Below are 24,851 nucleotides of genomic sequence, written 5' to 3' on the forward strand. Positions count from 1 at the left end.
TGCGCAATGGAACAACAACAACAACAACTCACTCACATCACTCTCAAACAACGGAGGACACGAGGGATATTCATCGGATCCCATCCATCCAACCAACCATTCTGCCCAGCATACGAGTACTGCCAGCCTGTCAATCGCCACTGTCTACGAATACCACCTACCGGTATACAACGTGGTAAATACAGCACTGAGGACAGAACATATCTGGATGCGGCCAAGGCAATGCCTTTTCCTTCCAAGCCGTGCCAGCCTGCAGTGCACACTTCATCCGGGCATTCCCAGCGATCTCATTCCGGCGGGCAATCGAGGTCAAGGTGCTCCAACCAGAGGTACGGATACAGCTGAATACAATACAGAGCAGATAGGTAATCACTTTCTCTACGGAGTACATCCTTTTCATTCTTCTGTACGGTGTATCATCCGTTCCAATACCAAGCTCTCCTCTTCCCACGAATCTTACGTACGCTGAAGAAATACCGTCTACTCCTGATCTCTAATCTCGCTGCCCCCTCCCCTCTACCCCTGCACATTACCCTTCCTATTCCCATCCAAGTTCCAACGTTCCCCATCTCCTGGCAAATCTGGCTCCCTTGACCATCGCAACACGAGCTAGCTTTCCCACCTCCAATGCTGCCCTAGGAATCGCCGCTGACCCCCGCCAGATGCTAGAAATGTCCCGGAGATGAGGCTACACTGTGGGATAGTCTGCTTCTGCAACGCCTCGGATGAAAGCGGCTCTCGTGGCTTCAATGAGCTGACGGAAACCCCTCTAACCCTAAATCATCCAACTCGTCCGCCAGCTTGCTTCTTCTCTTCTTTGAGCTCGCGCCAGGTCATCTGCGCTGCCACCTTTGGGCCAGTGGATTCATAAAGCCCGGGCCGCTGGCTGCCTGCTGCTAGTAGCTGCCGCAGTGCCGCCCATCGTGGAAACCGCGGCCATCGTCAAGATGCGTTCATATCGACATCGCTATAACCGCCACAGCGGCACTGTCTTGTGGGCGAGTAACAGACAGGCTCTCACCGTCTGTCTCACGACCATATTATCCACCCACAGAGTCCAGACTGCCTTACCCGTCGGCTGACCCTACCACGCCGCACCAGTGTTATGCTTCGCTACAAGGACATGGTCTGAAAGCAGCAGCAGAACAGCGAGATCTCACATCTCAATCCCAGCCCGCCACCTACCATCCACCACGCGCTGTTCCGTTGTTTACTCCACCTTAGAGCCCAGCCAGCGAGAGCACAGCTGGGTTGTTCCCGGGCTGCCCGCCGGGCGCTACTCTCTCACCGAACGCGTTCAACCAGTCTCGCCGAGCCACGGAGCTGCTCTCTTGATTCGCCATCTCCGCACCTCGGTCCCGTCTCTCGGCTTTGTTTATCCATCCGCCCCATCCGCGATTCACGGTGTTGAAACATTTTCCGAAGGAGACGATCACGAGCAACACCTGCAGCACACGCACGAATCGAATGCAGGGAAGGTTTGTTTGATATATTGTTATTTTGAAAAAAAATTGACAGTGAAAGAAAAGTAGTGTATCGTCAAGTCATTACAAAAGTCATAATGCCTCCTGTCGTCGCCGCTGGCCTGTCTAGGCCAATTCCCGGCTTGTTTTCCCGCCATATCCTTCCGACCAACCAAGCTCCGACCGTACAAGAGGATACACAGTGTCGTGTTTGTGTTCCCGACTTACATAACAGATATACAGAATCGTGTGTCTGAGGCATACATGATCATGATCTCGTAAACATTAGCGGCACCAGCGCCGACTGGCTCGACATGGACCGATCGTCTGGTAGCACGCTCACAAAGCTCCTCCCAAAGAGCCCTTCTCTCAACCGCATCTGCAGCCCACAGCTGTCTTTGTTCGCCACCGGTGCTGGCGAGCCCTTGCGGTGGTTAAACTCCCTCGAGAGCTTCATCAGCACCGCCGCCTTGGCCTTGCGAAGCGCGCTGACCCGCATCGCCGCGTCCTCGGCCAGCAAGCGGTGCGCCTCCTCCTGTTCAATATTCCGCTGCACCGAGGAGATGCCATCATTGGGGTCCGAGAGCCGACTGGCATTCGGGTCGTACACGGCCGGCTGGAGCAGGACCGGGTGCGGGGACATGTCCTGAATCGGCGCCGTAATAATGGGCACCGGCGTCGAAGGGCGGAAGACGTCGTCCTCTTCCGGGACTGGTGGTTGCTCCCTGTGGTGTTTGTGTTTGCGGCTCCTGTGGTGCCGCGATGGGCTCTCCTTTGAGCTGCTACTCTCCTTGTTGTTGCTTTTGTCACTGTTGTCCTTGCGGTGCTTTCTGCGCCGGTGGACACGCTTCTTCTTTAGTACTGTGCTGAAGGAGGTGCTGGCCTCCTTCGCGGCCGCGAGGTCTGAAGCCAGATCCTCGTCGAGGCCGTCATATGGATCGAATAGTTCTTCGTCAACGTATAATTCGCTGCCGAGGTCAAAGTCGAGTAGTTCTCGAGTGGCAGCGGCCGCCGCGGCGGACGGCGATGGTAGGTCGTCATCGTGATAGGGCTCCGGGTCCGAGTGCAGGCTACCGGCCTCGGAGTTGCTCCGCGAGTGCTGGGACCAGATGTCGCTGCCGCTGCCGTGGCCATGACCGGATGATGACGATGATGGGTTCTTCTCCATGAGCGGCGCGAGGGCCTCGTCCCAGTCGCCGCCGTTGATGAGCACGACGTTGTCAAAGTCAAACTCCTTTACTGTCTTTTGGTGCGCGTCGACTAGGTCCGAGAGCTGGGCGGCCGTCATGGTGGCGTTGCGGACCTGCATGTACCGCAGGCGGGGGAAGTGCATCGGCTTCCGGGCCGGCGCCGGCGGGAGGGGTGACATGGGCGACGTCACCTCTGCGAAGAGCTTCTTGCTGTGTTTGGGCGGCGCGAAGAGAGGATCCGCGGAGAGGGCGATGGGGCAGGGGCCCTTGGGGCCGAGCCAAGTGAAGTGAAGCTTCTCGAGGGTGCCGGAGAACTGGCGGATGTAGTCGTCCATGATCTTGAGGTGGTCCAACCCCGGCGAGGGCCCGTAAAAGTCCCAGGCCTCGACGGAGATGTTGAGCTTGCGGATCTGCTTCCAACGGCGTCCCGCGGAGGGGGCGGCGCCGAAGCCAGGGACGTGACGGAGGTAGTTGAAGGAGGAAGGGTGCATGCCGGACAGGGAGAGCTTCTCGAGGCGCTCGAGGGGCGCGCGCTCGACGGCGATGCGGAGGGACATGATGGCGTAGTCGACAATATCGCGGCGGTAGCGCTCCTGCGGGTCCTGGCCGGGGCAGCGGATGGTGAGGTGGCGGACGTTGGTGAGGTAGCGCAGGGCGTTGATGAAGCTGGGGACGTTTGTGGCGGCGTGGAAGAGGGGCGGGTACTGCTGCGTGAGGATCTCGCCGAGCTCCGTGTTTGCGTATTTCGGGCGGGCGAGGACGGAGGCCATGCTCGTGTGCGGGGTGTAGAGGAACGAGATCTCGCGGCCGGTGGTCGGGTGCACCAGGGGCGGGAGGAAGGTCGCGTCCGTGTGGGCGAAGTGGAAGTGGAGGTGTTCGATGTGGTGGCCCACGCGGGCCAAGGCCTGGATGCGAGATTGCTTCGTGAAAGTGTTTGCGGAGAATGTGACGCGGACGCGCTTGAAGAGGGGTTTTGTGGCGATGTTGCAGCAGGCTGGGCTTGCGAGGCGGAGGGCGGCGATGTCGCGTTTTGGGAGGAGGTCGAGGACTGCGGCGCCTAGGTGGGCGTGTTCCTTCTGCCAGAGGCAGTAGAACGGGGTTTGGTGGGCGGCCATTGTCTTCTCATGTCGTTGTGGAACTTCAAGCTGAGGTATTGTTGGTCGTTGAGACCCTTTTCGTGGGTGGTGTTTGGTAGGTGAGATGTGGTTGTGGGATATACCAAAGCAGATGCTGTGTCTGACTCTGGTCCAACACCGACAGTTTGTATGGCGGATATCAGGTTAGGTGAGGTAGGTAGGTCGGTAGAACAATATAAGTCTTTCAGTTGGGAGGACGGAGGGATGCAAATGCTCTCTTTTTCTTTTTCTTCTCTTTTCTTTCTGAAACAGATCCCCTTTCTTCCAATGGGCGAATGAGGTTATTCACAACCTCTTTTCTCACAGTAATACCAGTTAAGGATGATGCCTCGGTATATAGGTCAAGGTATGTATGAGCTGTCGTCTTATGAAACAAATAAGACGGGATATCAAAATTGGAAACAATGAAAGATGGAGGGAAAAGCAGGTCTCGAAAATCAGGCCAAATGGAAACTGGGTGGTGGGAGGGTGAGGCAAATATACTCTCTCCCTCTTCTCACCTACATGGGGGACTGATTGCGAGCACACACAATTTTCAGTCTTTTTTGCTGGATATCCCATCTAGCAAGGTTTGAAATGTACGGTATGGATGCTCCATAGAGCTACACCTACACCTACACATGCGAAAAAGTTGAATGTCAACCGGCGGAGCCAGCCTCCCCCCCCCCTCCCTTGGCCGCATCGTCCCGTAGCTCCTCGGTGGGAACGACTGGCGGGTGAGTCACCTCTGTCGAGACCTGCATATGCAACACTAGTGTAGCCTCTCTTTTTTTTTTAACCAGTTCCCATGGAGGTTCCACGCGGTTGTTTTGTATGGGGACTTTTCCCCTCGAAAGTGGACTTACCAGAACGAGAGGCATGGACCCCGGGCGCGCGGGATGGGAGACACGTCCCTGCTATGGTAAAGATGGGGAATCGAGAGAAGGGGAGGCGTGGGCGTGGATGGTGGATTCGGGGACGTGTAAAGCTCGTGCCACACCACCACCAACACCACCACACACACCCGATGCGGTTCAAGGTTTTGTAGGAAGGATGTCCAGACATGGCGAGTTGGCGACGTGATGCGGGCGTGTGATTGGTTGTAGGTCTGTCACCCTTCGCGCGGGACGACCACGTTAGTCTACCTTAGCAAGGACGAGACGAAAAGAATATGGGCGCAGAGGTGAAGGTATCCCGCAGTCGGGTACCGTAAGCAAAGAGTCCAAAAAGACCATGAGGGGGAGGGGAGTTGCATTAGCTTTGCAGAAAAATGCAGAAACGCAAGCAGAGAAGAAGACCTCTCTCTCCTGAGTTCTGAGATATCCCCCGGCTGCCAAGGACTTTGTTTCAAGTCGTGCCAGTGGTTGAGAGCGTCCCGAGGATGAGACTGCCTTGTGTCTATCTGGTGCGGGCCTTTGCAGGTCTGCCGGTTCTCTTCGTAGCGTTTTTTGATCTGTGTGGCCTTCTGGGCCTGTCCTGTCCTGTCCGGGTTTCTATCGTACCCATGACTGGATTTTCCCATTCCCGGTTCCCAGTCGCCGGCCCCATCGTCCGAGCCAGCCCCGGGCGCAGCAGCAGCTCGCATGTCATGGGTGGTCTTTTCTTTCGTTTCTCCTGCAAAAGCCAAAAAGGTAAGGTAGGTAAGGTAAGCTTGTTGTGGGAGAAGCGCTATCGATAAGAAGTCTCACCCACGCCAAAACTCTAAGTCTATCTGGATCTCACGGGCCACGTCTCCACTCTTTAAAGTCAAAAACTCCACCGGCACGTCAAACGTCCGTCAACATGACAACCCATTGGCCGCAAACCCGGGAGGCTGGTTATGCAGCCGACGACAAGCCTCGTCGTGATTCGCTGAAGACGCGAAAGGTACGCGTCTGTGCCCCGGGAGGTGGACGGGAGCTACGGGAGCGCGTCTATCGTCGACGACCAGTCGTTTCGTGCTTGGTGTTATAAGTCTAAGCGCTGACCACACACTACCTTACCTTTACACTGCCTGTGTGCCATTGTCTGTGGCATTTGACAGAGGCAGATCCCCGCTCGTCTGATGTTTCCACTTCGACTGACTGACTGAACGACCTTGCGGTTCCGTGGATTCGCTTCCCAGTGTCTTGTCTGCCGGGTGGATCTTTTTGACGATCATGGGCATGGTGGAGGATGTTCGAGAGTCCGGCGTTTCCCTTTGTGCCTTCTTACTCAATGTTTTCGGCTTCCCCTCCGCGTGGCGATATATCTATCCTAGCCTGGTAGCGTGATAGTCTGAGGAGGGAGCCCGCTAGCATGGAAGATGCATCAACTTCAAAGGAACGAAAGGGCCCCCGTGGTTCGTCCACGGTGTCGATCTTGACGTTTATTGTTGAAGCCTTCCCGCTCTCGCTTTCGTCCTTGAGAAATGAGAATTGGGAGACTCAACTTTTGGTGACCTGACCAGCGTTGTGGCATAATGGTCTTGAGTCTTGAAACGGCCAACCAGATGCTGTCACCACCCTCGCCCGTGAAAGGCAACATTAATCACCACTCAGCCGGCAACCTACCTTACAGTGTACACCACGCCACACCATTCATCTAACAGCCCGAAGTGCCAGCCATACCTCCATTTTCGCGGAACACAGGGCTACGGCGTGCGAGGCTAGGGCTGTGGCCAGAAACCCCTCGTCTATTCCATGTAAGTCCCCCCTTGGCAAATGTACGGTTTTCTGGACATGGACGCACGAACCGCAAAGTTCCAGGTCAGCAAGACTGTAAGAGAAGGCGGAAGCATAGGCATAGGCATAGGCATAGGCACAGGCAAAGGCAAGGCAAGTCCAAGGGTGTTGACTTGCCGCGCATAGTCCACTTCTAGTGCTGCAGTACGTCTGCGGATACAGTACCTAGCGTCGTCGTCCGCTCCTCCCCTCGACCACACCCCCGTGCATGCCACGGCCGATGGATGAGAGTTATGACTCTTCTCTCTCTCGACGATCCACTACCTTGCATTCTGCATACCTTTGCCCATTGACCAGTGAGGTCCGTCGCGCAAATGCTCTCGTCCGCGAATCAACCGCGGATCAGACGGGAAACCGTCGCCATCTTTGATTCCGACCAATTACCTTGGTCTTTTATACTCGGGAACAACTGAAAGAACCGAACGAATCCCACGCGGTGAGAGACGTCGTCCGAAAGGTTCGCCTGTCCACTCGGCGACCCTCGCGAAAATACCCCACATTTTGTTTGCGCATTTGCGGATTCGGACATCAACCGGCGCATCCCATCCTTTCCTTCACCCAAATGCTTCCCACGAAATTCCAATTCCAGGTTGGGGGTTGACGTAGCCTGGCCACCCGGCCGGCCTCCTCCTCATCGCTCATGGCTCATGCAGCATCCAACGACTCCACAGCTATTCACCCACAGGCCGGCAAGGCACTCTCGAGTGGCTCGGCTCTCTTCAGATTGAAGCACACAACCACTCCCCAAATTGACCTCTTCACCATAGAACAGAATGAGGCTGACAAAACTACAGGTCGAAACACCACCACCACCACCCACAATGAACATACAGTACAGGCCACAGACTGCAGACCACAACGCAACTTTCAGAAATCGAGAACTCGGAGTGCATTACTAATTACGTAGAGTCTCCGGAACCAGCTCCCTCGTTATTCCGAGCCCGCGTCAACGGTCTGGTCTGAGCAACAGCACAAGGGCCCGGGTCTCCTTCCTGCATCTCTCAGACTCCCGCCCCAAAATGTCACTGACCTGCATACAATCCGTCCCATGATCTCTCTTGTCAACTTCAAGTCTAAGTCTAAGTTTACATGTATGCATACTCCATACATTAACCTAAGTACTTTAGTCAACATACTCCCCCCAGAAACGGACAGCACAGCACAGCACAGCAAAAAACCCGCCCTGAAAAGTTTCGACTCTTCTCAACGCATCGTTTGTTCTTTCCCCTTTGCAACTCCCATGCATCGCAGCACTTTGCATCACACCGTCCGTCACAGACAGTCCCTTGGACATTTTCCATCACCCATCACCCACAACTAAACGCAACCCCCAGTACTCCGTCCGTACTTACACCGACAACCACAACCCATGAGACGAAAAAAATCACCCCCGGTTGATCGTCACTTGATGTCCACATCACGACTGTATCGTCCCCATTATCAAAAAAATACACACCCTTCCCTTACCATTCAACCGCACACCCAGTACCAATCCCAAATGCCATGCCCGACAAACCACAAGCTTTCTTTCTCTCGACTCAAGAACTTTCAAAACCACCCTTGTGTATCCGTACTACATACATCATCAGACCAGGGGTACAGCCAAGCCAGCGGTAAAAGAGAGACAGGGACAACAGAGACCCTTGGAGCCACGTCGTGCGCATCCCCTGGTCATTCCCGCCGTCCCGGGGCATCGCAAAACGAGTCCATCGTCGCCGGTGAACCAAACACATATCCCACAACTTTGCGACAGAGCTCTTTTCTTCTCAAAACCCAAGAGGACCTGTGGCCCACGGTGTCCATCATCAACGCACCCCGGTCTCGAAATTTCAAGACCCAAGACTCGAGAGCCCAAATACCCAAAAAGACAAGGCCATCGTCATCAAAAACCCACAACCCACGTTTTCCTCTCAAGAACAAAAACCCCTACCCAACATCCCCGGTCTCCCAACTCCCAGTCTCATATCCACTATGAAAATCCACCAAACCACTGCATCAAAAAACCCATGCATCACGAACCAAACATTCCAAACAAAAGGAAGAAGAAAAATTCCATCTCCACAACTTTAACCCCCCAGACACTGACCGCACCGCAACTTCGCAACAACGCACTTACACACCACACGCACACACTCACCGACAAATCGTCAAAAACCCTCGTCCGTCCACACAAATTATTTTATATTGAAGCCCAAGCATTTCCCAAAGGTGCAAAAATCAAGGCAATGTCGACAACGTGGTCAACATTGTGACTAACACACCGAGCCTAAGCGCCGTCCATGGCAAACTAAATCTACGGGCATATATCAAACGAAGAAATAGACACGCCCCCGGTGAACAAGAAGCCCACGAAATCCTCTTTTCCCCCTTTCACCTTACACACCCCCCAAGCCGCGCGGAAACTACCCTTTCGCTTTCCCCTAACCCTTGACTATTTCCATCCCATGTTCACAAACTTGCGGTAAAGAGCAGATTTAGCATCTCCTAGACGACGCGACCTCTTCACCGTCGATGATTCAATCTTGCCCCCAGCCACGAAAGTACCAGCCAGGGATCATTCCCAAATGTCGTGGCATCCGCAATGAGTCAAAAGTCAACATCGTTCCTTGTTAGGTTCCCAGACCAAGACTGAGCGGTCTCGGCTACTAAAAATCCATGTTCTCCAGGCGAAGAGAAATTTTCAAAATCCAGACAGACACAGGCACACAAGGTCAAACTAAAGACATTCATAAAACGCAAAATAGTAGTATTCCAGCCCACCGGTTTTCCGTGCGACTAGCCCCGGGGGGGGGTTCCATTAAGAACTACTGATCCCGAGTCCTCTCCCTAACATCTACTGTCTCCCGCATCCCGGCTTCTGGTCAACCTAATGACCCTGATCCACTTCGAGATGGAAATACCGTTGTGTGCAGGCAGTCAGTCCACGTCAACTTGCGCATGCGCAACGATTGGCCCGACGCAACCCCATCTTCCCGCTTGCAAGATGTAAAGCTAAACCCCCCCCCCCTTCTCCGCCCTCGCCGCGCAGTTTCGTCCATAGTCGTTCACCCAACCATAAAGGCAAGGCTGTCGTCGCGCATTCGTCGCGCATCGTCACGCTGCTGTCTGAGACTCTGAGTCCCCCTCCTCCGATTTCGCTTCGAGGTTTATGTCGCAGCTCGTACACTTTTGTCGTACATGATGTTCCTCGCCTCTTCCCGTGACTTCGCACCACCACCACCACCTTCTTCGCTCGCGGTCGCGCGACACACCCATCCATCCCATTCAGTGTACTGTACGCCCCTTTTCAACGGCGTCGCGCGCTAGCCAATCATTCCAAACGTTCATCCTTGCTTCCCACCGCGTTTGTTCTTGCCCCTGCGGCGCGATGCCGCCGAGCCCCCACCGTTCTGCTGCTGCGCGGCTCCCGCATTGGAGTTTCCGGAATGGTTCCTTGTCCTCTGCTTCTTCGGCGGATTCGGTCCTGGTCGCCCGTGTTGCTGCGACTGCGGTGCTGGGGGCTTGGGGGGCAAGCCGTTCGCCGGCTGGCGCGACTGGTTGTTGTGGCTTCTAGACATTCGCGAGTACGAGCCCTGTGGTGGCGGGCCTGGAGGTGGAGGTCCTGAAGGGAGGGGAGGCCGCTGCGCTGACCACCCATTTCGCTGCTGGCCACCACGCCCGTTTGACTGCGTCTGCGGTGGTGGTCCAAAGTTGCCAGCGTTGATCTGGAGGTTGGTCGACATCTGGATGTTGCCGAGTGGAGCACGCGGCTTCACCTTCTGACCGATGAACTCGCCCTCCTCCGACCCGTCGCTATCGGGGTAGAAGATGTGGTTTCGCTTGGCTGCAGAGCCCTTAATCGAGAGAGGGGCGAACTTGGGGTTCTGGGGCTGACTAGCGAAGTCGCTGATCGGGCCATCGGTTGCATTCTTGTCGACGTAGAGGTGTCTGTTCTTGAGCGTCCACGTTTCGCTCTTCGGTCTGTCGCGATTCAGATGGCAATCAGAAGAGTAGTGGCTCTCGTTGCCGCAAAAACCGCAGAAGGCAGGGAACGGCTTGACCTTCTTGATCATCCTTGGAAGCTTGTATGACCGCCAAACTTTCTCGCACTCGCCTTCCTGATGAGCCCGGGAGCCACACAGGACACATTCCATACCCTCTTCGTCCAGATGAATGAGTTTCTCCTTACACTGGGCCTTGCCGTGACCGAGCTGGCGACACTTAGTGCACCTCTCGCGCGTAGGACAGTTCCACGAAAAGTGTTCGGTATGTTCGCAGAACTTGCACCGAGTGTTGGGACAAGCCATCGAAGTGTGTCCGAGAGTTGCGCAGTACACGCATATCTGGACAGTGTCGGCCAGGCCAGGGAAGTACTTTCGCTGCTGCTCCAAGTCTTCTTCCTCGGTCATGATCGCCGGTCCAGGTTCACCTTGCTCTTCCTCCATCTCCTCGTCCTCGTCGTCCACCACCTCCACCACGTCGTTCTGAGATGGTGTTGTAGCCGAATGCTGATCGCTCGACCCCTGTCTGGCACCAGAAGGAGGTGATACTTCTTGAACGTCGTCCTCGACCTCGTCCTCGTCGTCATGGATGATCAAGGGCGACTCTTCCGATCCTGGCTGGCGGGTAGGCTTCTTCACAGCCGACGCCAGGATGGAAGCCATGTCGGTCCTCGTTTCGGGCTTGCGTGACTCAGTGGTGGCGGCCGGAGACTGCCTCTTCTTGTTCCACTGCGCCCGATGCGCAATATAGTCCTGCAGAGCAGCGACGAGAAGTTCGGGTGTGAGCAGGTGCTCCTGCTCGCTATTGCGGCTGATGAATGACTGGGCCCAGCTCTTAAACTTGGATCTCCACACTCCACTGCCTAGGTTGTTTCCCTTTGGTTGCAAAAGCGTCTTCTTGTTGGGTTGGAAGAAAGTCAAACCCTCGTAGACGAAAGCACTCTTCTCATTTTGTGCCTTTTCTTTCTCGAGAGCGGCAGCTTCGGCTCTTCGCTGCTGTCGAGAAATTTTAGGCTCCTTTGGTGCCGGTTGGGCAGGTTGGGCTGGCTCGACAGCCTCGGTGGGTGCAGACGCTTCTTGGGAGTCGAATGCAGGTGCGGGAGCAGGTGCGGCTTCCTCTTCGACAATTGAGACCTTGGCCGGCGCCGGAGCAGCCTTGGTTTTGGGCCCTCCGAGTGATGTCCGGATCTGGGACGTGATGCCTTGATTCCATCCAACTTGAGATGGGCCGCTCGCCGCCGCCGACATTGAACGGGTCGTCCGTTTGCTGCCCGCATCAGACTCTCCTCCCGAAGACGATGCCTTTGAACGCGTGCGGGATCCGGCGTTTCCTCCGCTCTCTGCGGCGACGACCCCCTGGTTTTCGGATTCGGGTTCGGAAGGTAGAACCTCTCCGTCTTCCTCCAGCTCGCCCTCATCGGCGCCTTCCAAGTCCATTGACACATCCTGCGCGAATGATTGACCGATTTGCTCCGTTCTCGCTCGCTTGGCCTCGGGCTCATGCGATGAGGCCCGATGAGATTGCGGTGATCCGTTGGGCATCACATCTCCCTGCTCAACGTCTTCCAGCGACCGCTTCTTCGATACTCGCTGGGCATCGTTCCCAATGCTAGGCACCGGAACGGCTTGTTCAGACTCTGATGTCTCCATGATGTAGCGCTTGTTGGCGGTATGTGAAAATCCAGTGACTGCGGTGTACTGTAAGATATACCACGCCGGACCAAAAGTCGACACCTCTCCAATACCTTACCTGGAAGAGTAAGGTGTTGGAAAACTGAAAACCGTGCTTGTACTCGGAAGAGATGTGATGACTTGCTCAAGTTGAAGTGGTTCGCATTCGTGTGTCCAGCGATGAGAATGTGAATCACAACTCCAAGGTCATGAGAATTCGCGATTTGCCTTAGGATGACAATGCTCGGTCGCGCCAAGAAACCCTAATTCCGATCCGATAGAGATTCGCTAGCGGATAGACTTGCTCGAATCAAGCGGTCGAAGTGCTTGAGTGAGAATGAATGAATATTCACCGGCCAGTATCGCTCGACGTCGTTCGGCATCAACAGGAAAAGGCCGCCGTTTCGTCTGATCAAAAATTGTAGGTATGCAGCGTTGTTTGTCGGGTACCCACAGCAGGCCAGACGTCACAAAAAACGGCCGGCCGAAGAATAACCGCGCTGTGTTGCCAAACCGACTCGCCGGACCTCTTGCACCTGGCTGCGGCTGCCTCTGCCTGCCGGCCTGCCTACGCTGCCGGGTCCCGTCTTTCCGTACCTTAGAGACCTTGTGTTCGACTTTTCAGAGGTGCGGGCCACGACACAGTGCCAATCGGTATCTCTCACCTCAATTATTATGTAAGGCAGGTCCCTCCTCTGCTCGCTTAACCAGGGGGGGGGGCCGACTTATTGCCCTGTCAAGCCTGGGACCTTCACTAATTACAGGCCGGTGCCCACCTGAGGCGGTGTCGGACTGGTCGGTGTCATTTTGCAAGAAGAAACTCGGAAGCGAAAGTGAATGCTTCTAGAATTGGCACCTCGGGCCTATCGATTTCCATCTAATTACAAACACCCAACCCGCAACCCGCAGAACTGAGAAAAGTAGAAACAAGATCCTGGTGGTCGGAAATGAGGCTAGATCTTTTCTGCACACCTGCCACCTGGACCAAGCGTCGACAATAGCAGGCGGACGAGTTACACAAACTGGGGCAAGAGTTGAAGGGGGGCAATGAATGGCCCATGGGAGAGGTATGGTATTATGCGACATCTTTGAACGGGCATATCGTGGTCTCATGAATCTGCTGCTTTCTGCCAAAGTGTGGCCACGGCATTGCGTGTTGGAACTTCGCGTCGTTCGGGCGCAAGACACGCCACGGATTTATCCGCGGGTATTGAAGCTGCAATGAATAGTGGGCTCGATTGCAGTTTAGTATTCACGTATTCTACAATATCAGCTGGCTAAACAAAAGTCCTATGGGGGTTGCAACAGTTCGATATCGGCAGACGTGACCAGGGGTCGGGCCTAATGTGGACAGGAAACTTTGGCATTCCATCAGTGACGCAGTTTGTGGTTCGGTGAGATATGCCGGATGTCCAGGAATTCCACGTCTCCTTTTCTTGCCTATCCGTCCATCCTACGCAACGCAACGAACCACTACAGGCAATAAGTTGTCGCACAGCCCGCTTAGTGGAGACCGAGGACGACAGATTTAGCTCAGATAACGATGACTTTTGTCAAATCGAGGAGCGGTAAGGTGGGAAGAAAACGAGCAACACCGTATGTCTTGGGGAAGCCAGGTACGGAGTACAGAATACGGAGTCTCGGACGGCATCGACAACTTGGGGAGGAGGGTCCATGCCGCCATCGTCCTTCTTGCGCGCCTCCATCCGTCCCCGTACGCAAATCTGGAAATGATGACCAGATGCCAGGAACCCCAGGTGTGATGTGATCCATGTTATGATGTGAGGCGACGAGAAGATGGCACAGGAAGGCCATATATGATCGTGCTGCTCTGCTGTTGCTGTACTCCTTTCCGACTCAACAAAGCTTAGCCTCTCTTCAGTCCTGGATGGCATGTTCATGCCGCGTATATGGGTGGTCCTGTGTGATAGGGTCGATCCAGCGGTTGTATCCGAATGGGTGTGAGTGTGCTTCCACATCTGGCCAGTGTGCTTGTTGCTTGCTGTATCTCATCCTCCCCAATGGCCATTGACCACCGAGTTGCCGTCACTAAATGTCGGAAATAGGGGCATCTTCCTAGTTAAACTCAGCCAGGGAAACCCCTTCCTGCCCCCGATTCGCTAGCAAATGCGCCTGTGAACCTACGCCGCATGCTGCTCCGGCCTCCGTCCTGCGCTACTCTTCCTGCAACACTATTGGCCAGGCTAGGAAACACAGGGGAGCTTACAGTACGGATATCTGTGCGGCGGGACAGTGGCATGTTGGGTCTGAGTCTGACCGTCTGTCTGGCTGGCTGTGCTCACGTCGGCCATCAGTGCCCTTCCCGCGGGACGCGTCGCGGTGCTGTAGGTAGGTATTGGATCTTTTCTAGTGCTTGATGTAGCCGTGGTGCCGTGCTCTCGGCAGGGTTGTGCGCATGTCGTATGCTGTATGTGGGAGCTGGGGGAGGATCTGTATGCAACGATCAGAGTCCCTTCTTTTCTTCTTCTTCGATGGTGGGGGAGGAAGAAGGTTGTCAAATCGAGCAACATTTCGTCGGGTGTGTGAACCGGCTGGGCATGTCGCACCTGGAGGAAAAGCTTCCTAGGTAGGCCAAGGCGATAAGGTGCAAGAGCCTCTTTCTTGCAAGTTGCGAGTGATGGGCTTCCTTCCCATGCCATGCCATCCGCACATACCTACAATGGCTCCTAGACACGGGAATGCCTGCCCTGCTTCCTGCTGTGTTTTCCCTTTTGTGAACTGAGGAGTCCCTGGTCCAAGTCCAATTCCGTCCAGTCCTCCTTGGTTCCGGAGTCTCTGCGTCCCGTCCATCCAGTCAGTGCCGTCTCTTTCTCCCATCAGGACCTGCCAGTGCTTGTACTGTATGTAACTCCGTCCCTGGCCTGCCCAGCCAGCCAGCCGTCCCCTCCCCTCTCCAAGTCTTCCGTACCCGCTGAAATTGGGGTGGTCCCCTGAACGACCCTGACCGGGGTTGGCTCCACGCCCGTCGTCCGCATCAATGTGTCCTCCTTTCGGTACGCTCGTGTCGGCTGGCACTGGCTGCCAGGGACTGGGAAGGTGAAGGCAACTGCTGCTGTCTGCAGCTGTCTGTCGGCTCGGATCCCAATCTCAGGATTGTCCTGTCGTGTCTTTTTGCTGGGTAGGAGTGGATGAGTGGAGTCTTCACTGTGCCTGGTTCCATTGCCTGCACGCGCAGCTGCCCTGCACCTGAGGCCCTGTGCCGTGGCCTTGTCGGGGACTGTCCAATGGGCCCCATTCTTTTTTGTCCTCCTCCCTCCACCCCCCAGTCGAGTGCCCCCGTTCCGCTGGCTGCTGCTGCTACCTTACTATGAATATCTAAGGGAAAATGTCCCATCTTCTCCTTCATCCCATTGCCAAGTAGACTATTACGACGACGGCATCCCCAACATTCGCAGCCAGAATCTCGCTCTCGCTTCTCTTCGACTGTCCCGACGACACCTTTTTCTCTACTCTCGCTTCCATCAAATTTCAACCACATTCAGTCCCGGCATCTCCTATATACAACACCTGCATCAACATCAAACCCAACGTAACGTCAATTGCTGCTCGCTTTCCCCGTGACATCATCAAGGGGGCCGCCAGCACACGACAAATTCATCACTCCGCCGAACCCCAGCATCACGAGGACGCCGACGACGATCCCGAGAGCCCGCAGAGACTTTCCCCTCTTCCATTCCACCCGCAAAACCCAACTCGCACCCCAACGCCCCTCCAACACCGCCAAACTGTCTTCCCCAATCCTCCTCTCTCGCACCGTCTCGTACGACGCGGCCACAAATCCTCCGCGAAGTGGCAGCGGATCGTACAGAGCAATGGCGGAACCCGGTGCCCGCAGAAGGAGATCTAGCAGCATCCTCCAGGTCCATTACGAACCGCAAGAGACACTCGAGCAGATAAGCGACCAGGCCGTCGTGCCCAACCTCAATGCGAACTGGGTTAATGCCAAAGGTGAGCCCCGCGCGAAGCTCCCTGATTGGAAGCTATCCAATGCCCCCTTTCCATTTCCTTTGCTTTGGTCGCGTGCCAGCCCATCAAGTCCCATTGGGAGGTAGAAAAACAGGAGCTGACAATCATCGTCGACAGGCGCCTGGACAATCCATTTCGTCCTCATCCTTTGCTTAAAGATATTCTACGATGTCATGCCGGGCGTGTCACAGGAGACATCCTGGACTCTGACGAATATCTCGTACATGTTTGGATCCTACATCATGTTCCATTACGTTCGCGGCGTGCCATTCGAGTTCAACGGCGGTGCTTTTGATAACCTGAACATGTGGGAACAAATCGACGATGGGGCTCAATACACACCCGCCAAGAAGTTTTTGCTCAGCGTGCCAATCGTGCTGTTCCTCCTCAGCACGCATTACACGCACTACGATCTCGCCTACTTCAGCATCAATTTCTTGGCAGTGCTAGCAGTTGTCATTCCCAAGCTGCCTTTTGTATGTTTTCCCCTCATTGACATTAGACGTACAAAGTTTAAAGCTGACAATGGACACAGAGCCACCGGATGCGGTTCGGTCTGTTCACTGACTCCGAGTACTAAAATGCGTGGCAATATGGCGTTAGGTTCTGGGAAGCGTGTCCGAGAGTGGGAAAGAATGGAGTCGACAGAAGGCATACATAGCGAGCAAGGTCCGACACGGAACACATAAAGCTGAGCATTGCAGATTGCAGATGCTCAGGAGAGCTTGGAAGCAACAAGCGCAAGGCTTTTCGCCCGCGTCGAGAGCTCCGTCAAGGTGCACAAATCACCACTCTTCCGTTTTCGAGTTCCAACAACGGACGCCGCTCATCGGAGTCAATAAGTTGTGGGTGTCGAATATCATGACCAAAGGTATACGGGCGCTGCAGGATTGTAACGAAAAGCGAATGGCGGGCACTCAACTGGTAGTAGAGGTCCGATAAAGGTCCCGCCACCATATGTACCCAAGCGTTTTCATCAATTTTCAAGCACAGGTTCAAACATGCAGCTTCTCCATCAAGATCGTCCAGTGAGCGCCAATAGTGTCAGCAACGGGTGAAAAGACTTCCACCACTCGCGCCGTCCCGTGCTCTTGTTCGCCGAAGCCAACGTATCTCTCACGGGAGACCGTATTCGCAATCTGGTCTAGTCGTCCAGCTCCAGAACGGCGCCATGAGATATTCCGCAGAGGTTCCAGTGGCTTGAAGAGAACAAACCTTGACTTATTGCCATCGGTATTTGGCTCCATTGATCTTCAGGAAGGGGGGAGCTTGTGTTCCAAATGGCTTAAGTGGAAGAAGCTTTCTGCATATGCTTCGATGGCTTCACAACCCTGAGGACTACAGAGCTCACGTTGGGCCCCGGTGTCTGATTGTTGCTCCATCCGGTCTAAACTCTCTTTCTGACATCATGAGAAATCGATACTCAACAAGCCATGCAGACATGAGGAACCATCAAGGATCAAGGTCGCCAAAGGCCACCAGGCTGACGGTTATAAGTAAAGCGAGTCGAGGAGTAGACTCCAGACCATCTCCTCTCTCATCCTCATCCGATTCATCAGTCACTCGCTCACTTTCATCGTGTAGGGAAGGCGGGAACCTTTCACTTCGTCTCTCAGTCAATCATTTTTACCATTTTCTCTCGTTTCCCACCTTACCCGCTTTCTCAGACATCATGAGGGTCACCGCCGTTGCCGTTGCCGTCCTCTCCGGACTGGCCCAGTCTCAGATGCTTACCTCGACTCGTCCGGCCGGCTGGCAGCCGTCGCAGCCCGACTTCCCCGCCGTGCCACTAGACCCGCAGACCGTCTTCGAGACGACCGTGTCCCGGGTCTTTGTGCCCGGCCCCGGCCGGCCGACCTGGACTTGGAGCACAAAGGTCGTCACCGTCACCCAGCCTTGCACGACCACCTCCACGACTACCCCTTGCACCACTTCCACCAGGAAGCACAAGCCTACCCCGTGCTCTACCTCCAAGAAGCCTACGACGACGCCTTGCACCACGTCGAAGAAGCCTACGACTACCCCGTGCTCAACTCCCAAGAAGCCTACCACGACTCCTTGCTCGACTGACAAGAAGCCCACTACGACGCCCTGTTCTACCTCTAAGAAGCCCACTACGACGCCCTGCTCTACCTCTAAGAAGTCTACCACGACGCCCTGCTCTACCTCTAAGAAGTCTACTACGACTCCCTGCTCTACCTCCAAGAAGCCGACCACAACTCCCTGCTCTACCTCCAAGAAGCCCACCACGACTCCTTGCACCACCTCCAAGAAGCCTACGCCCACACCTTGCACCACCTCAACCAAGAAGACCACGACTCCCTGCGTGTCTTCCACTTCTAAGAAGCCCACGACCACTCCCTGCAAGTCTTCTTCCAGCTCCAAGAAGTCCTCAATCACCCACAAGCCCAAGACCTCTTCCAAGTTAGTGGTAACCTCCAGCCGCCGCCACAACGCCACAACCCCTTGCACCTCGGCCACCAAGAAGGTGACGACTTCTCACAAGCCTAAGACCACCACGACCGCCAAGGCCTCGACCTCTGTCGTTGTCGTTGTCGTGTCTTCGCAGAAGGTCGTTCCCTCTTCCTCCAAGCCCGTTGTCGTCGTCTCCTCCCAGCGCGCCGTGCCGCCTGCGTCTTCGGTCTCCGTCGTCGTCGTCGCGTCTTCGCAGAAGGCTATTCCTGTCACCCCTCAGGCCTCGAGCACGCCTTGCCCTACAGTCACCAGAGTCCGTTACCACAACTCTACCGTCACTGCGAATAAGCCTGCCACTGTTCCCTCGCAGCCTCCCGCGCAGCCTCCTGCTCAGCCTCCTTCTCAACCTCCTTCTCAGCCTCCCTCTCAACCTCCTTCTCAACCTCCTTCTCAACCTCCTACTCACCCCCCTGCGCAGCCTCCTTCTCAGCCTCCTGCTCAACCCCCTGCGCAACCTCCCACGCAGCCCGCTCAACCCCCGGCGCAGCCTCCTTCTCAACCTCCAGCTCAACCCTCTGCTCAGCCGCCCGCGCATCCTCCTACCCAGACTCCGGCGCAGCCTCCCGCCCAGCCGCCCACCACTGGAGACAAGCCCTCCACGGTCGCCACCGCTGGCGGCAGCTACGTCAAGACACCTCTCACCCTCGCCGGTGCTCTCATGGTCGCCGCCTTCTTCTTCTAAGTGTCCTTGTGACCTAACAGAAGACAATTCCACGAAGAAGCCTGAGAGGGGCCACAGGGAGGGGTATGCCCTACTGCAGAGTAGCTACTGAAAAGCATTTACTGCGTATGGCAGACTTCTACCTCTGGCTCTTCCGAGATGAAGCGTATAAATGGGGTTGAGTGGCCGTTGCCCTTGAATGGAAGAGAAAAGGGGAGGGAAAAGTTATTAGTGGAAGAAGCATATGGGAATCATCAGCCCTCGGCGTGGAAGTTTGGCAACAAAAGTCTTAATCTTGTCAGGAGTAACTTCCTGTCGCCCCGTCTTCTTGTTGCCAAAGATATCGCGGAGGGCCTTTAATTTCTAGTCGTGTAATTTTGTTATTATTTGAGTCACTAGACTTTAAAGTTCCCACGCCTTAATACAATACTTGGAAACCACTTTGTTCTTCCTAAAATCTGCCCTGATGAGAAAGTGAGCTTAAGGAGAGAAGAGACTACGCAACTGGGGAGCATGGTATGTGTTCAAGAGATACGCCGAGTATCAAATGACGTTGCGCAGATAGTCACGAACTTGGGTTTACGGTGTGGTTGTTTAGAATGTCACTGAAGAATCACCTTAGTCGCCCCTCACTTAGTCGCCCCTCGGAACCGCCCCTCCTTCCCGAAACAGAAACGGCGTTTTTAATGGGATGGTGTGGTGTGGTCTGTAAGGTAAGGCAAGGAACCTCGGGACCACCTGGAGTAGGTAGGCAGATAGATACCTTGGTCGTCCCGCCGCAACGGCACCGAGCGCGTTTGTAACCCGTTTCCAAAACTACCTTTCATCCCAACTCTTTTTTCTTCCCTCCGGCCGGTACGGGTTAATCCGAAGTTTGCAAATGCCGTGCAGGCAAATGCAAAGTTGCTCGTTCCTCTCTCTCAAACTGCAAGATAAGCTTCCCGTTAGAACAAACACCTGTCAAAAAAGGTACTCTGAAGTAAAAGGGTAGCGATTCCCCAAGGGTGCAAGAATGCGGCGGAAGGAAGGGCCGAACTCGAAGTTACCTTACCTTACTAACTACAACCCCTCCTCCCCAAAAGTGCCGTGTGTCAGGCCCGAGAATTTCTAGACGTGGAAGTTGTAGCAGTTCGTTGCGGTTGGTTGGGTAAAGATAGATCCACCAAGCGCCTCATCATCTGAAGAAGTAAGTCCGAATGAAGTAGACTGACTTGCGTGTCACGCCTTCTCAACTACCCAATCGCCGAGCCGAGCTTTCATGGCGACTTCGGCCGAGTAGGCAGGTTAACTGATTACCATTTATCTCACTTATGTCCGGTACGAATATTCGCAAAATGCCATTGGAGTCTTCTATTCGCTTTGGCGGGGGTGATGAGTTGGGGGTGATTGCGCAACCGGGGGACGCTACTTCAGACCACACACTCGACAGCCGGCATCTTGCTCCGAAGGCGGGGGATGGAAAGAGGTGGGGGTGGAACCCGCACCGATGAATAGAGGAGTCGATCTTTGCTTCAGCTCTCGGAACTAGGGCGCGACGTTTGTTGCTCTCCATGTCCACCCATTCCGCGCGCGGGATGGGACCGGGGGTGTTGTGACACGATACCCGTACGGAGTAGTTGTCACTTGTCATGAAGCTAACGTAGGAGAGAATGACTTATTACTCGACGCCAACGCGACGTTTGGCGGGGGAGGAGGGGAGGCTGTTTGGGATCGTTGTACTTGGCATAAATACACCAGGCTCTCTCTCTCTCTCTCTCACTCATCTTTCTGGTTTCGCTATTTGGAAATCACAACTTTTGCACTTCACACACTTGTCTGACGAGAAGTGCCGACGAACGGGCCCATTGCGATCCACCTGACTCGATCCAGTTCAACCAGCTCCCGGCCTGACCTCATATTCGGAACGCCAACTCATCCTCATCATAATATCTCACAAAACGACAACGTACACTAAACAACTTGGTTTCTTTCACAATAAAAAGGGAAACCGCATTAGTAACAGCTTCAGAAACGCTACTTCACCATAGCCAAACACACAGCAAAGATGAAGTCCTCCGTCTCGGTCCTCTACCCAAACGAGTCCGTCTCGCGCAACGTGACGACGTATTCCGAGTCCCGCTCCACCGACCTGCCCGCGCACATTGTCGCCTACCACGAGCACATTGATAAGACACAGCCCGAGACGTCCATGTTGATGATTAGCAATTTTCAGGCGCAGAACCACATTTGGATTGCGAAGCTTATTGGGGCCAAGAGAAGTGAGTTGTTTGTAGACGTCTTTTCCTTTGCTTTGCCTCTTTGTTTGTTCGTTTTGGGTGAGAGGAGAAGGGTGTTTGACGTGGTGGGTTTGGTTGTGAGTTGTTGGACGCATTTGGGCCTGCGACGTCGTGTCTCTTGTGAGGCAACTCACCTCAGCTCATCTCAACTCAAATCAGCCAAAATGTCAACTCTAGTGAAACGTTGGGGAGATCTATGTGAAGAAGTTGGGCGTTGCCGGCCCTCTCTGCAATACCTCACATCTTAGCCTGGGCCACTTCTCATAGAGTCATTGACCTTGAATTGGCACATGCGGCTCTCACTCAACTCAGCCTAGAAAACTCAGAAAGCAATGCTAACAAAACATCACACTCCGCAGTCCTCGAAATCGGCGTCTACGTAGGCTACTCCGGCATGGTCTGGTCCCACGCCGTGGGCTCAGAGGGCACCGTCACCGGCCTTGAGTTCAGCGCAGACTACGCAAAGCAAGCCGAGGAGGCCTGGGCTGCCAACGGCATCAAGAACGCGTCCGTCATCGTCGGTGACGCTCTGGAGACGTGAGTTTTCTTTCTCGGACTCAAATTTCCACTCTTTTGGCCCCTCCAATGCCACGAATTTTCATCGGATGAGAACGAAGAAGAAAGGCAGCATAAGAGGGGCTGTGAGAGACCACTTCCATATCAACTCACTAACACACTGAAACCCCAGCCTACCAACCCTAAACCCCTCAGAACCCTACGACCTAATCTTCATCGACGCCCAAAAGTCGGGATACCCATCCTACCTATCCACCATCCTCGCCTCCTCCCCGAAAGACGGCAGCAAGAACCGTCTCCTCCGTCCGGGCGGCCTCATCGTCGCGGACAACGTCCTCCGCCGCGGCATCGTCGCCGACGACTCGGACGAGAACCCGTGGGTGCAGCGCGAGAAGGGAGAGCGCGCGGCGTACTGGAAGTCCGAGGACGTGGACAAGCTGCGCGAGTTCAACAGCGCCGTGCACGACGAGCCGAGGCTGGATTCTTGGTTGATGCCGTTGTATGATGGTGTTCACCTTGCTAGGTTGGTTGATTAAGTGTGGTGCGAGATGTTGCGAAGACTATCCTGGGGGGTTAGAGAAGATTGGCGAGGGGCAATGATGCTGTGGAGTTTTAGAGTAGATTTGTAGAAATGAAGATATGACTATGGAACCATAAGACTTTTGCTTGCACCTTTTCTAAGCAGGTCTCGGCGGCATTTGGCATATACATTAGTTGAGAGATCCAGATAAATCCAGAACGAAGGTAGCAAGTATTGATGTAAAAGATTGAAGAGCTAACCAACTCAAATGCCACAACTTAGTGCATGACCTCTTAGATTGGTCATCGTGCTTAGTTTTCTCCTCCGCAAGAATTGCTTCGTTTGAGTCAAATCCCTGTTCCTTTATTAATAGGAATCCTGTAAAGTTGCCGCTCACACCTCTCTGTTAACGCACAAATGCTACCCACTCGAACAACCAAGACCGGGCCGTACCGAGCCGCTTGACAAACTCATATTTTTATCAGAACAAAGATTCTCTCCAAAAAGCGAGTATGTGAAAGACTGCCTGTCCCTCTCCCTCTTCCTGCAACTGGGGTAATGTTTGCGTACTAGAGCCAAAGGCGTAGGGGAAACTACCGCTTTTTGAAATCACCTCGTAAGTAGAGTATTCATCCCGTTTAGGAGGTTGGCCTTCAGATGTTCGAGGTAGGTGTAGACATAATCATAGTTTGAATAAAGTATGCTCGAAGCCAACTGGCTTCCAACACAAAAAGGGAGATATCCAAGGGGGAACTGGGCGACTTGTTCACAATGAAGAATCTTCTTTCGTTCCCCATTGTTACCTCCGTGTGCATTCGGCCAATTTCTTTCTTTCGTCAGCATCACAGCCATTGTGTCTCTTTGAACAAAGTAAACTTCAACTTTCAACAACCCATCTTTCAAAGCTCTACGGAAGCCATGTTCATGAGGAGCAAGTCTGCGTCTTTCCATACCTTGGGTCTATATCACAAGAAGAAGTCCCGTCAAGTCCCAAGTATTAAGAGAAGGAAAAGGGTGATAAAACAACAAAAGCTCACCCATTCTTCAAAGACTTCGAAAAACTTCAAGCTTTCAAACACTATAGAGCCATTGACACACATCACCAAATCCAAATTGGACCATCCGCTCCCCGATCGAATCTGACGACATACCAAGGTAAGCCAACATCCTCACCCATCAACATAACCAACCGCCACGGAACGACCTAAGCACAAAATCGTCTCACAAATGTGTCTCGCAGAAAACATCTACCACATCGCCTGCGGCTGCTGGCAAGGCCACCACATAAGCCACCCATGTCACAAGCAACGATACACCCCTCGATCTCACAACGACTCGTTGGGGGGCGACGATGTATGTCCAGACCTCTCCTGCTCTGGCGTCTTCCGCCAACCGGGCAAGTGCCTCGTCTGCCGTCGCCGAGAAGCCCAGCAACGGAGTGTATTTCCGCTCCCTCTGCCGCCGCTTACACCGCCGCCTTCGCCTCCGTCGCAGCCATCGTACGCTCGCACTACGAGGAGAGGTAACGGCGAGGACGAAGACGATGACGAAAGCAGTCGGCGAGTAAGAATCGCGCTCCTAGCTGAGGTCCTCCGCCGGGCCGTCGTTATCCGCGGTGGCGAGGGAGACGGCTCCCATTCCGCTTCCTTCCGGTCTAGGTCTAATACGGCGAGTGATTCACGTTTCATAGTTGGCAGTAATGATTTTTGTGATTTTGACGAGCCTGGGATGCCGGACACTGCTGACGGGGAGACGTATCTCATCAAGGCCTCGGAGCAGACTTTCGAGACAAAGAGTACTGCGTGGCATCAGCATTGATGATATTATGCGCTCGGCAGTCTCCAAGAAAGACGTGTCTAAGGAACATGTGCTTCTCCTTTCATACCTTCCTCGGAAACGCCTTGTTCTCTGAACGAGTGAGATCTCGGCCTTACTGCGCCCGGAATCACCAGCGTACATGGAGCAAGTTCCACCAATAAGGTTATAATATCACCGAAAATCACAGGTAAGGGGGGCCCTCTTCTCAAAGCCGCCGCAAAAGGGGAACGAGCAGGTACCAAGGCGTAGCAGGAACTTCCAAGAGTAACATAACACGTGTGATACCATGACCGCAAGGATCGTCGACGCCCTTGCCCTCGGCGGCAGCAAGCCTGCTCGCGTCTAGTCTGCCTTACACATCAGAGCTCTACCTATCCTCACCTCAACTTTCAGCACTAGACTTCCACCGGCTGGCTGGCCCCCGCCTGACACGATAGCGCATCAGGGCATCGATGGTGTGTTTCGGCGAGGGGGAAG

At 54.4% G+C, this 24,851-nt stretch overlaps 6 protein-coding genes across 6 annotated transcripts; 4 read left to right on the plus strand and 2 right to left on the minus strand.

Annotated features, from left to right (window-relative positions):
• Positions 1–1,731: 1,731 nt before the first annotated feature.
• On the minus strand, positions 1,732–3,768 carry BDZ83DRAFT_748873 (uncharacterized protein; the record flags this gene model as incomplete). The annotated part of the gene is made up of 1 exon (XM_060513681.1): positions 1,732–3,768. The coding sequence occupies one exon, from the start codon at positions 3,766–3,768 to the stop codon at positions 1,732–1,734; it is 2,037 nt and encodes a 678-aa protein (XP_060368812.1).
• A 5,922-nt stretch (positions 3,769–9,690) lies between these two features.
• On the minus strand, positions 9,691–12,324 carry BDZ83DRAFT_100313 (uncharacterized protein). The gene has a single exon (XM_060501023.1). The coding sequence runs from the start codon at positions 12,098–12,100 to the stop codon at positions 9,794–9,796; it is 2,307 nt and encodes a 768-aa protein (XP_060368813.1). The 5' UTR covers positions 12,101–12,324; the 3' UTR covers positions 9,691–9,793.
• Positions 12,325–15,954: 3,630 nt separating this feature from the next.
• Positions 15,955–16,688, plus strand: BDZ83DRAFT_716813 (ORMDL family protein; the record flags this gene model as incomplete). Its single annotated transcript, XM_060511882.1, has 3 exons — positions 15,955–16,090; positions 16,226–16,584; positions 16,644–16,688. The coding sequence occupies 3 exons, from the start codon at positions 15,955–15,957 to the stop codon at positions 16,686–16,688; spliced, it is 540 nt and encodes a 179-aa protein (XP_060368814.1).
• A 441-nt stretch (positions 16,689–17,129) lies between these two features.
• On the plus strand, positions 17,130–19,600 carry BDZ83DRAFT_100835 (uncharacterized protein). The gene is made up of 2 exons (XM_060501024.1): positions 17,130–18,532; positions 19,002–19,600. The coding sequence occupies exons 1-2, from the start codon at positions 17,418–17,420 to the stop codon at positions 19,354–19,356; spliced, it is 1,470 nt and encodes a 489-aa protein (XP_060368815.1). The 5' UTR covers positions 17,130–17,417; the 3' UTR covers positions 19,357–19,600.
• A 1,688-nt stretch (positions 19,601–21,288) lies between these two features.
• On the plus strand, positions 21,289–22,572 carry BDZ83DRAFT_748877 (O-methyltransferase; the record flags this gene model as incomplete). The annotated part of the gene is made up of 3 exons (XM_060513682.1): positions 21,289–21,502; positions 21,880–22,057; positions 22,209–22,572. 3 exons carry the CDS (start codon positions 21,289–21,291, stop codon positions 22,570–22,572), a joined length of 756 nt encoding a protein of 251 aa, XP_060368816.1.
• Positions 22,573–23,783: 1,211 nt separating this feature from the next.
• Positions 23,784–24,374, plus strand: BDZ83DRAFT_748878 (uncharacterized protein; the record flags this gene model as incomplete). The annotated part of the gene is made up of 1 exon (XM_060513683.1): positions 23,784–24,374. One exon carries the CDS (start codon positions 23,784–23,786, stop codon positions 24,372–24,374), a length of 591 nt encoding a protein of 196 aa, XP_060368817.1.
• Between the last annotated feature and the right edge of the window lie 477 nt (positions 24,375–24,851).

The sequence above is a fragment of the Colletotrichum acutatum genome (genome assembly GCF_030867785.1).
Source record: "Colletotrichum acutatum strain CBS 112980 chromosome Unknown BDZ83scaffold_15, whole genome shotgun sequence".
NCBI classification, from domain to species: Eukaryota; Fungi; Ascomycota; class Sordariomycetes; order Glomerellales; family Glomerellaceae; genus Colletotrichum; species Colletotrichum acutatum.

Bases quoted from the DNA above. Each gene is read 5' to 3' on its own strand.
- BDZ83DRAFT_100313 (XM_060501023.1), bottom strand. From the start codon at position 12,100: ATGGAGACATCAGAGTCTGAACAAGCCGTTCCGGTGCCTAGCATTGGG.
- BDZ83DRAFT_100835 (XM_060501024.1), top strand. From the start codon at position 17,418: ATGCTTCGATGGCTTCACAACCCTGAGGACTACAGAGCTCACGTTGGG. The intron at 18,533-19,001 runs GTTAGTGGTAAC...CCCCCTGCGCAG, and splicing joins AAGCCCAAGACCTCTTCCAA to CCTCCTTCTCAGCCTCCTGC.